The 12560-nt window shown below is 35.5% G+C and overlaps 1 protein-coding gene across 1 annotated transcript in view; it reads left to right on the forward strand.

Annotated features, from left to right (window-relative positions):
- Positions 1–12560, forward strand: part of LOC129220309 (uncharacterized) — a 125830-nt gene that overhangs the window by 88422 nt on the left and 24848 nt on the right. The window contains exons 11-14 of the mRNA XM_054854707.1: positions 163–264; positions 4101–4211; positions 9338–9475; positions 11107–11619. Coding sequence (XP_054710682.1) covers positions 163–264; positions 4101–4211; positions 9338–9475; positions 11107–11619 — 864 coding nt within the window. The remainder of the gene's footprint in view (positions 1–162; positions 265–4100; positions 4212–9337; positions 9476–11106; positions 11620–12560) is intronic.

Raw genomic sequence — 12560 nt, forward strand, 5'->3', positions numbered from 1 at the left:
CAAACGCAGCGAGCTTGAACCCCAAAGATAAACGGATTTCTGTCATAACCCATTTTTCTTTGTTAATCGAAATGGTTTGTGCCAAAATTTCTAATTAATAATTTCATACAGCTCTTTTCAGGCTAATAAAATTCTGGGTTTAATACTTATCGTATTTCATAGGACAAACTCCATATACAATTTTAGCGCCGACAGACACTGCTTTTGCTCAGCTGAGTCCAACGGCATACGAAGAAATTACAAGGAATACTACTGCTTTACAAGGTAAATTTATCTTAGATACTCTTTACACTTGAATTTTAATAATTATCTATTTATGTTTTTATGGTCACTTGAATTTCTCGCGAACATCAGACAATATAAGACTGAACCAGATATTGATAGATTCGTAATTTTTTGGAGATCATGTTTAAGCAGGTTTCGCATTTAAAACGCCAATCTTCAATAACGCTTGCACCGATCGAAGCAAAGCAGGAACTAGTGGCCTGCCATTTCCCTCCGAGGTCCTTCTTTCACAAAGTCAAGTTCCCTTTATCTAAGTGAAATTTCTTATTAAAAAAAAATTGCAAAACAGCCGTTCAAAACATTTCTGTTTCAGGTTTATCAATTTCATTTGAAATGATATTTTGTTTGAAAAAATCCAGTTTGTAAAATAAAATTCATTAATACAAATTACGTACATGTAAGAAATAAATATGTAAATACTACCTTTGTGCAGAAAAGTAAAAGAAAATATAACAACGCTAAGTCGCACAAATTTACAGATAATAGCAGATGGGTCATTCTACAAAAAAGTCAATCGCTTGTCCCGAACGTGACGGTTCATATATTTCATTAAAAAGTAATAGTTTTAAAGGGTGATGACGAAATTTTTTGCTTAAAAATCACACATAAGTTTGAAAAATGTCAAGTAGAAAAAAAATTGTTCATTAATATGCGAAATTATTACAGTAGTACCTCCTGTAAGGGACACCTCTATTTAAGGGACATTTTTTTCTGGTCCCAGTCCCTTTGAATTGGGACCTCCATGTATTTGCCTCTGAATAAGGGACACTCTATTTAAGGGACAGTTACAGAGAAAACTTACAACAATAAATGTATAAATGCATCATACAAAATATTGAATTTACTGGAATTTACTAATCTAAAATTCAGCTGATATAAGTTTGACATTAACGTGTACAAATATGATGTACTGGGAACTTTTTGTTAAAATTTGCATACATGTTTTCCCCTCTTAGTATTTTTTTCAAGTAGGCTAACACCCGAAGGATAATCAACGGCTCATGAATAGCTTCGTGAAAAATCTTGAAATGTCAACTCTAACTGAAATTTATATCATATTAAATTTTAAATGCATGAAATCGAACAAGTTCATATACATTCATGCTCAGTCATGGAAATACTTCGAAATAATTCATGTATTTAACTATATACCATAAACTATACCATTGCAAAAATTTTTATTAAATTTTAATTATTTAAAGAACAACATTTGAAATTTAATTATTTTTGAATTGCATTCAGTATAGATCATGTTCAGCATTTTATCTTAAATGCGAATAGTTTATATACGATTATCGTTATAGTACGAAGTTATACTGAGTCAATATACACTCAAGAGCCTAAACATTATGACCACCTGTCAATAATGAGTTGGCTCACCTTTGGCACGCAACACAGCTTCAACCCGCCTTGGCATGGACGCCACAAGTCCTTGGTAGATGGCCGGAGACAGATTGTACCAGATGTTTAAGCAATTGTTGCGTAAATCCGATATATTGCGAATTGGTGGTCTTTGAACTCTGAGCTGCCGTCCCATGACATCCCAAATGTGTCCTATTGGATTGAGATCCGGTGAGTTAGGCGGCCAGGACATTAACTGGAATTCAGCATCATGTTCCTCGAGCTATTCCAACACAATTTTAGCTTTGTGACACGGGGCGTTGTCCTGTTGGAACATTCCATTTCCAGCTGGAAAAACAGAGGCCATGTAAGGGTGCAACTGGTCCGCAATGATGTTCAGATACCCTGTGGCATTCAGGTCTGCTGTACCACAACCATGGGTCCCAGAGACGCCCAAGAGCATAATACCGCCACCACCAGCCTGTGTATGACCTACTGTACATTGAGGGAGCAACTGTTCGCCCGGAAGATGGCGTATCCTGACACGGCCATCGCCGTGATGCATGACAAAACGTGATTCATCTGACCAGGCAACTCTCTCCAACTGATCCATGGACCAGTCGCGATGTTCCCGGGCCCAGCGCAAGCGCAGTTGGCGGCGATCTTGGTCAGCAAAAGCACGCGAGTGGGACGTTTGCTGCGTAGCCCCATATCTAATAGTGTCCGCTGAACTGTGTGCTTCGAGACTATTCTACTTGGCCCTGCATTGTATTGGGCTGTCAGCTGAGCCACTGTCTGGCTCTGGTTTTGCTTCACCATGCGAGACAGTCTCCGACGACCTTTTTCTTCGATAGAGTGTGGACGTCCAATATCACGTCGTCTACTGCTGGTTTCACCGTCATTCATCCACTTTGTACAAGTACTAACAACTGTATGTTGCGAACAACCCACGAGTCGTGCAGTTTCTGAAATACGTGTTCCGAGCCTTCGAGCCATTACAATCTGCCCTCTATCAAAGTCGCTTAGATCCGCAGCCTTTCCCGTCACACACAGAAGTAAGTGAAAGAATGATTCTTCAGACCCTCCAGAGCAGTTAAATACCACTTCCACCTGATCACGTGCCTTCCACGTCATCCAGGCGAGTTCATTGCAAAATGTAGGGGTGGTCATAATGTTTTGGCTCTTGAGTGTATACTGCATGCATAATTTCATGTACCTCCGAAGAAGGGACACCTCTATTAAAGGGACGAAATTTCCGGTCCCTTTAGTGTCCCTTATTGAGAGGTTCTACTGTATTTTTAATGACACATATGAGGAGTCACGCGCGGGACAAAATGATCGTTTTCCGTGGAATCGCCCAAATACGTCTTTCGGGGCTTTCTTCAACTCAAGGACAATTTCTTCAATGCAAAAAAAGTTGGATGTAAAGACAGCTGATAAAAGTCAATTTGTTCCGACAAAAACATTACGATAAAAGCAAGTCTTTCATCGGATGTCTTTGCATCCAAAAGCTAACTTTCTGAATTGAAAAAGAGATTCCATGAACCCCCAAAACACGTGTCTGTAAGTATCTGCTGATTTGAACGATTTAGCGTTGTTATATTTTCTTCTTCTTTTACGCAAATGTGTTTCGTATAACAAGAAACCAATGTGTGTGACCAGTCCATAACCAAAATTTGACGCATGTATGCTGTTTTTTTATGCAACGTTTTTTCTATAAACAATCGGCGAGAAAAAAAAAATCATTTACATGTTTTTGTTTGCTTTCTTCCCTTATTGGTAATTTAATCAGATATTTACTATCCGTTTTCGGTTCTTTTTTAAATCCGTTTTTGTTCTAATACCTTAATATATTTTACTCTGAAATGTTGCAAAAAAATTCTGTACTTAGTCCCTATTTCTTTTAATTTTCAATACAGCACTTTAAAGTATGAGATTCAAGTTTCATTTCGAAAGAAAGGAAGCCAACTATTCTGTTTTATTTGCGTTTTTTAGGGGTGATTCAAAATGTTATTTCTTGAGAAGTTAACGGTTCCAATGCTAGGAGTTTACTTAAAACGTTACTTAAAAATATGTTTTTGATGAGATTCATATTCTAATTATGTCACCCATATTACTACATCTCTTTAACATAAAGTAATAAAAAGTCGGCGTTTACTCCACATACATCATATTCGTCATAAACTCGACGTATCTCCTGTTTGTAGCTAGGATTAAAAAAAAAAATACTTATATTCATACAGAACTTCGTGAAAAGCTGTTGTCCAAAATATTATTCTTCAATGGTACTTTCCTTTCAAAACACCGTTTCACATTCTCATTTCAGTAGTTCAGGAATATTCAAACTTAGTAGTACTTAGTAGTAGAAGTACTTATAAAATCATTTTGGGTTATAATTGCTATAGTACAGTTTGCTCTGTTCTATGATGTTACTCTTACTCAGATAAGTCTAATTCTTTTGTTTCCTTTTTTAGAAATATTACTCAATCATGTCATAGAGGGGGCTCATTATGGACGAGAATTTCTAACTGGTGCAACTTTCCCCAGCGCTCGAGGTGGAAAGCTGAAATTCCAAGTCGTTAGTTGTAAGTCAAATAATAATTAAAGCAAGGACAATAAAAGAAAGTCATAAACTGGATATTTTAAAAAAAGCCAGTAAGATCATCTATGCTGTTTTAATCAAAAACAGCATCATGTTTGTCAAAGTTTTATTTTTTAAGAATTTAATGGTTCTATAGCTTGTTTCATTTGCGTAGTAATAATAGTTTTTAAGACATTCTAATAACATGATTACAGTTTAAAAAGACCAAATTATATTTTAAGAAGAATTTCATGCTTCAGTGAACTGAAGAAGAAAGGATATGATTTTTGGAATCATATCACACAATACAGGGAGAACATAAAAGAATATCCCAGTTTTGAAAGTTTATATTTCATGACCTATTACTCTTACCACTATAAATGATGCATTATAATCAAGATAAATATTCCAAGTTTTTTTTTTTGTTGAAAGTATGCGATTACTTAAACGTGCACGTTCCACACTAGCGCAGTTAGAATTTCCTTCTGGAGGGGTTTTTTCGGTCACAATAGTCCTTACACGTGTATTGTTTTATGATTGGCAATTAGGGTAAATCAAGACGTCTGGGACTGTCCCCCTCCCCCTACACACACTTTTGCGCCACTGACGTTCCGTAACGATGCATTGGTCGTGCAAGTGATGATGATTTTCCATTTATGCGTTGGCCAGTCAGATCCTCAAACCTAACCCCATGCGATTTTTGAAGTGATAAATTCTTATGGAAGGGTAAACCGATTTGTGACAAAACGCGCGTAACGGCGCAACTCTCTTCTGGCATTCCTTTCGTTCGCGCATACGACAGAAGCGCGCATGGTCGGGTAAATTTTGTTTCTTTACTCTTTGGGTCACAGCTTTAAGCGTTAAGTGATAGTAGAGAAAGTAATGAAACTAACAGAAGATGGATGATCGTTGCAATATAACGCAATCTCCTAACGAAAGGTGAGTTTAATAATACAATATAATATCAATAACATTGTAAACAATATATATTCAAAACAGCATTTAATCTTTAAATTTATTTTCAAAACAAAAATATTTTTGCGATTAGTTTTACTAAAAATATCTCGCTTCATTTAGGATTTTGAACTGTGATTTGGTGTACATATTTTAAACGAACTTCCTCCCCGCCGACTCCGCAGCGTGGGGGTTGGGGACAGCCGAGAAAACAAAAATAGTAAATAAACATTTAATTTGTTCATCACAGAGTAAAATCTAAAATGTTTCGCAAGTTTGAGTGTTTTTTCTGATAAACGAAATATTTAGAAACGACGCATCATTTAATCTGTTGTTTTTGCGCCGACATCAAAACCAACAAGAGCAGTTTTAAAGTCGGTTCTTTTTTTTTTTTTTTTTCAAAATTAAAAAAAAATCTAACCACCTTTTCCTCTCTCTTACGTATTCAAATGTTTAATATTTATTTAGAAATCATTATTTTAGGGTTGTTCAAATGGAAGTCGTTGCAGGTGTGCATCAACATCAGCAACAGACGCAACAACACTCGCAACGAAATATACAATCAACCCAAACACGATCTTCAAATGCTGAACGCCAAAGAAGACACAGAGAAAAAAAAAGCTGATAAAATGAATGCCGTTTACCTACAACAAGAACAACATGATTTTAAAATAAATAAACGCCAACCACAATCTCATGCTGAACGCCAAAGAAAATATAGAAAATTATTACTTGAACGACAACAGCAACAACAACAAATGGAAGATATTGATGCAACTACAGTGGTGAGTAATACACCACATAGATTATTAATTTGAACGACAACAGCAACAACAACAAATGGAAGACATTGATGCAACTGCAGTGCTGAGTAATACACCACATAGATCTAGATTGCATGTTAATAATGTTACAAGCTTTAATACGGCTACACAAAACGATATTGGTGAAATGTGTATAGTGGAATGTCTCAATGAAGCAAAACAACAAATTATTTTATTGCCAACATATATATATATATCTCCAAACAAAAGTATTTCAAGTATTATTCAATTTATTCATAAACAGCTTATAAATTATACACAAAAAGGTTCTGCTTTAGTTAATGAAGATTATTATACAATTCCTTCAATTTTAACCGGAGATTTTAACGTTAACTTTGCTTCTGAGCGAGCTAAAAATTTACTATCGTTTCTACAATCCAAATTACAATTACAATTGATTAATAAGCCAGAAGAAGCCACTACAAGTCACGGAACTGTACTCGATGCAGTCTTCGCAAGATTTTTAGATAACATACAATGCAAAAATTTCGTTGCTTATTATAGCTACCATAAGCCAATTGTTACTTTCATAGGTTTAAATAATCATAATAATTTAATCCTATGACAGTCATCACTTCTGCCGAGCGTCCTGTGACGCACATTTAATTAATTAATTTTTTTATGAGGTTTCGTCAAAGACAGCGTTTGCACACCAAAATTACCTACAACGTTACAAGAACTGAAATATGGCATATGTATAGCATTACGAAAAATTGATATTGAAACACTTCAAAATGTATGTTAGATGATATGTGTCGCGTAACGAAAAGCTCACACACGAACATTTGTGAGTGAAAAGAAACTTGGAATGTTTATCTTTATTTTTACGTATCATTTATAGTGATAAGTGTAATTGTTAATGAAATATAAATTTTTAAAACAGGGATATTCTTTTATACTAACCCTACATTATTAACCGTTCTGATGATGGCGTAAAAAATCCCGGAACTAAGTAAACATTTTACATGATATTACGTTTATATGATACTTTCTAAAAAAAGCTTTCTTTCTGTAATGCTACCGTGAGCAAGTAAACGGCAGTATCTGCAGAAACGGGTTTTCAAGATATTTGAAGAAGCGCGTTTTGGATTCAATACTAACGGAAAAATGTTGGAATTTGACATTTTTTTTTCTTTTTTTTTTTTAGTGGAAACCAAATAAGCAAGCTCGTACAATAAAGTTAACGTACACTTGATGACAAAAAAAAAAAAAAAAAAGAAAAAAGAAAAAATTGCAGTTCTTTTACCTGCCTTCGGCAGAATGCAGCAGGCTATTTCGACATTTTCCTAATGCCGTACAGAGGTTAAATACATTGATTAAACTTAGGTGCCCGTCCCCGAAAGCGCGATAATGCACCCCCTCAAATGCTACCAAGAACCTCCGAACCGAAGAACGATACCTCTAAAATGAAATTAAAAACCATCAAAAATTACTCTCCCTCCATAAAAATTTCAAAAGCGCAGTGTATGCCATAAATCCTTCTCCTCCCGGGCACCCATGGATTAAAAACCGAAAAGAACATGGAACGGTCTAACCAGAAATCAAAATAAAACAAAAATTAAGAAGTCTAAGAGTTTGAGAGGTCTCTACCATCCTAATATGGGGAGTAGATATAGTTTTCCGTAAAAGTTAGGTCCTGCGTAAAAAATTTAATTTCGTTACCTTTTATTTAAAAAAAAATGAAGTAAAATTTGTGTATGTGCTAAGTAAACTTCAATCCAAACTATTTGAACAGGAAGCAACCTCACGATATGACAGCAAGTCCTAATACTTTTAATGGAAAATAGATTTAGTTTCTATTTTACATTAGGAAAATTTGTTTATTTTTTAAGCTATTCAACGATCGCTTCAATTTCCTGACATAATGATCCTGATTTATATACAGTATGTAAGACGACAAATGAGGGTTACAGCAACAGAATTAGTGAAGGTAATGCGTAATCATCTAACTTAAAACTGTTTCTAAAATGATACAGTGCGGCAAACATTTGCTTCAATCAAGCTGGAAATTTGGTGAAAATTCCTCACATTATCATTTATTTGAATGGTTTTTGATTAAAGAAATTTCACTTTCTCAGTAACAGTCCGGAAAGAGAAATTAATATCAAAAAATAAGATTCAGTTATGTAGCTAACAAATTTTACAGAATAGCAAAATACTCATGATAAGAAATTGAAATTTAGTTTACCAAGTGAAAGCTGTTACTTTGATTTTATGTTGATTCGTCACTTTCTGGCAAATGAAATAAAATTACCGAACAGGAGAAATTCAATCCTTCTTTAATATCCGAAGTTTTAACCATATGTTCTTTCCAATCGCGCTAGTTATATAGTAATCACGTTTAATGAAATCATGTTGAACTGATATAGTTATTTTTCTCTCTCAGACGGTTACGCGTTTTACAAAACGTTGTCGTAGCATTGAAAGTTTCACAGTTATATCACTGAAATCAGTGAAGGAATCTTAAATAACAAAATGACTGAAGTAAAATATCAATCATTTCTTTTTTTTTTTCCTCGAACATCCCGCCCCTTAATTTGAATAATCTAAGAAATCTATTGTACAACATCCTTCTAACGTTCCATATATAATTTTATCTATTCATCAGGATGTGAGTAGTTTTAGACTCATTTTGAATAACTATGCAATTTCTTTACATTGTCTCTGTAGTATGTAATATATATATATATATATATATATATATATATATATATATATATATATATATATATATATATATATATATATAGCAATCCCATAACTTATTGGTAACAATGCGTGAGTCAAAGAGGATGCAGGGATCATATTGAGTAACCTTAGAGTTCATAGAAAGCGTTTCCATGTTGGAAAGCTTAAAATATACAAAAAATTACTTTTTCATGAACAAAAATCATCGAACACTAATTTTTTGGCACAAAAGCAATTCATGAAAGTGAACAACTTAATTACAGCTGCGGGCACTCGCTGGTGAGATAAATTCAATTTATCTACTAGTTTGTTGGCACTCTCAGCTTCAATGAGATAACATCTGCCTCCGGTTCGATTATTCACTATTCCAGGCTGAGGAGTTCCAATATGAACGAAACTGCAGTCTGGATGTGACAACCGGGCAGTTTGGTATGTTGCATGCAGTTCTGGGGCTTTAGTCCTGACTTAGGGGCGATGACTTGCCCTATAAAAACTTAAATCAGTTTAATTCATCCAATTGCTGATGACTTGCTTCAGAGGTTGTTGTGAAAAAAAAAAAGTATTTCTCTCGCCCTATCACTGGATGTAACGCAAGACAAATATTGATGTATTTTATTGACTTGGTTTGAATTAGGCTTTCAAAACTTTTTTTTTCTACTTTCAGATGGTTATCAAGTGAACGACATCAACATCAAGACCCCTGAAATTGTCACTGGAACAGGCGTCATTCATCTGATCGATCAAGTGATATTGGAACCACGGGATTTACAATTCTTCATAAACATTGAAAATGCAGTTGCCGGTGAGTGCAGATTTTTAGTATTGGTAATAAAAAATGTTGATGCTTCTGATACGGTACACAAGCTCTGAAATTATCTTACTGGTGTGATTGGAATTTAGATTGGACAAAAAAAAAAAAGAGAAGAAAAAAAATCTCCCCTGTCGAGAATGGACGAAATGATTCTGTCTTATGTGTAAAGCCATGAATATAGTATTTGAATATGGATTTCTCGGGGTGTACAATAATTGATATTTCTTGCATACTAACTACAAACTTATGACTACCGAAAAATATAAGAAATTAGCTAGATGAAAACTAACTAGTACACAAGTAATTAGCTCGCTTTCAATGCATGTAGCGATTATAAAGAAGATGTTGGTAAATAGCGTCAAGTTTGCTTTCGTTGCTCTTCCAGACCATATTTGTAACAGTTTGGCAGGGGTGCCCACTTAGGAAGAGTCGTGGCGCAAACTGCACCATTGAAATTTTTAGGGGGGGGGGTGTTTTGAGTAGTATTTTTTTCATTTGTGGAGGGCTCTTGCTTTTGGGGGAGGCCTCCGCGATGTTGATAGGGGGTGTACACCCCTGAGTTTAGTAAAGCATTGTTTACGGCACGCCGTAGATGCATAAAAATGATGGTAGCTGTTCAGAGATTGCAATGAATAAAGTAGTACGGAATTTTGAAAAGAAAAAAAATGAACTCACAATTACATAAAAAAACCTGCGTCATTTTGATAGAAATCATCACTTGTGATTCGTATTTAGTTGTTTCTTCAAAAGAATAATCAGTTACAACTCACGAGTATCGTGTCCTGAGCGTTAATTTGTGCTGGATTCTTAGTTTTTGGTCCGTAATGTTTTGGTAATACCAGCACTGCTCAGCTGTTTTCTTTCTTCATAGTTGTATTTCCTCTTTTTCCGCCAGATATTGCACCCCAGCTAAGAAAGTGATACAACTCAAAATTTGAGAAAAACGTACTAGCTATTGATTTTAAAATCTAAATTTAATGCTTTTTTTTTGCCAAAAAAATTCGTACAAAGTTAACTTACATAACTGGTTTGTGGTGGCTTAAAAACGATATAATCAATAGTGAGAAATCATTAAAATTTCATAATTCAGAAGAAAAAATTTCGAACTTTAAATATGCGTTAATTTAGACAACAAAAAGCAACCAGTAAACTATAAAATAGGAATGCATTTCCTTTTTTAGAGAAACTGAATAAGATTTGCATTATTACTCCCTTAAGTTTTGGATACTGCAATTGAAACTAAATTTAGTACTAAGTGGTTTGTGCTCTCATTTGTCTGCATTGAACATACCCTCCCCCTCTTTTTTTTTCTGTATGTGTGTGTGTGTTTGCTCTTAAGCTTTTTGTAAGGTCAATACCACATCCAAAAATTCCATGAGGGAGATTGTTTGGTACCTCTGGCATAGAATCTGCTCCTAAGCACTTATTTGAAAAAATTAACTGCAATTTTATGAACAGATGCCATTAAAGTCAGTCTTTAAGTTAAAATTTTGTTGTTATAGCTTTTTTTTTTTTTTTTTTGAGAAAAAAGTCGATTTCTCAGAAGTTTTGATGTTGAAAAAAGAGTATGAGTTTCACTTTGCCATCATACATATACTTGTTTAAAATTTCTTTCCTGATAGGGCAAGACAGTCCAACTGATAGCATTATCCAACAACCACCAACAGCTAATCCACGAACAGGAAACCGACCAGCGTCAGTTCAACCACAAGTGGGTGGTTTGCAACCACCTGGTGCACAAGTATCAGTCGGTGGACGGAGACCCACAACTGGTGGATCAACTACCTCAGGACAGCGTCCAGTACCAGGTCAAAATCCTACTCACGGCCAACGACAGCAATCTGGGCAGAGCCAACCTCAAGCATCACCTCCCGGTCACGGGCAACGGCAGTCTTTCACGCAGCCTGGACAGCAACAGAACGTGAACCAGCGCGGTCCTGGAGTCGGGCAACAGCAACCGTTCTCTGGAGGAAGGAGGCAGCAGCAACCTTCTCGAGGTCAACTTAATGGTCCGTCCCAGACTCAGGCTGGAGGACAACCCAATGATGTTGCAGAACTTGCGAGGTCGATGGGATTGAACCATTTTGCGAACTGGATTTCCAACACAGGACTGCTGGAAAAAGTTCATGATGGAGGTAAATGGAAACTGCTTGAATACAAAATCAACTAGTTTAAACACGTACAAATTACTTATCACATGTAACGATCTATTTCAACTCTGCTATGCTAAGCGCAAAAGTCGCATCTGCAGCTGAGATCAAAATGAGAAATTGCCGTTTCAAGTTGTGTGAGTCCATGCATTTGATGCGGATGCAACTTTTTAAAAAATATTTCCCATTCAAAAATGACCATAAAACATAGTATTTAATTAAAATATGTGACTAAGAATCACTTGGTAACCTAATACCTAACACGAGGAGACACATAACCCTTTTCAGGCAAACTTTAACATTTATGTTAACAAAATTTACCGCTTTTTAAAGTCTACGAAAATAGATCAATCCAAGAGTGGAAGCTTATGCGAGCAATGCAGAGGCATTACTAGCAAAGAGATTTTATTTTCTTTAAAAAAATTCAATTTATAATGTGCAAATGTGTGCAATAGTTATCCAGCTCCAGCAAGACTCGATTCGTTGGGATAGATATCGCACTAGATACAGAGCCGTAACTCAATAAACCGTAATTCAATTTTGATACAAAGTACAGATGGGTCATTTCACGGTGTTTTTGACATTTATGTAGAGTCCGTAACGTCACCATTTTTTTGCCATCACTTTTTAATTTACTGTTTGATTAAAAAGTTATGGCAAAAAAAGGTCATGTTACGGACTCTACATAAATTTCTAAATTACCATGAAATGACCCAGTAACGACTTTGTGCTTAGCACGACAGAGCTGGGCGGTCATTCCAAGCTCGTCAGCTTGTGAGATCGAGATTCTCGCTCACGTGATTGATTGTGACTTAGAAATGTCGCAAAGTATTATTCTAATCTACTCGAACCTAGCCGCAAGCTAAGTTCGAGTAGATTAGAATACTACTTTGCGACATTTCTACATCACAATCAATCACGTGAGC

Source organism: Uloborus diversus, chromosome 4 (assembly GCF_026930045.1).
Source record: "Uloborus diversus isolate 005 chromosome 4, Udiv.v.3.1, whole genome shotgun sequence".
Classification (NCBI taxonomy): domain Eukaryota; kingdom Metazoa; phylum Arthropoda; class Arachnida; order Araneae; family Uloboridae; genus Uloborus; species Uloborus diversus.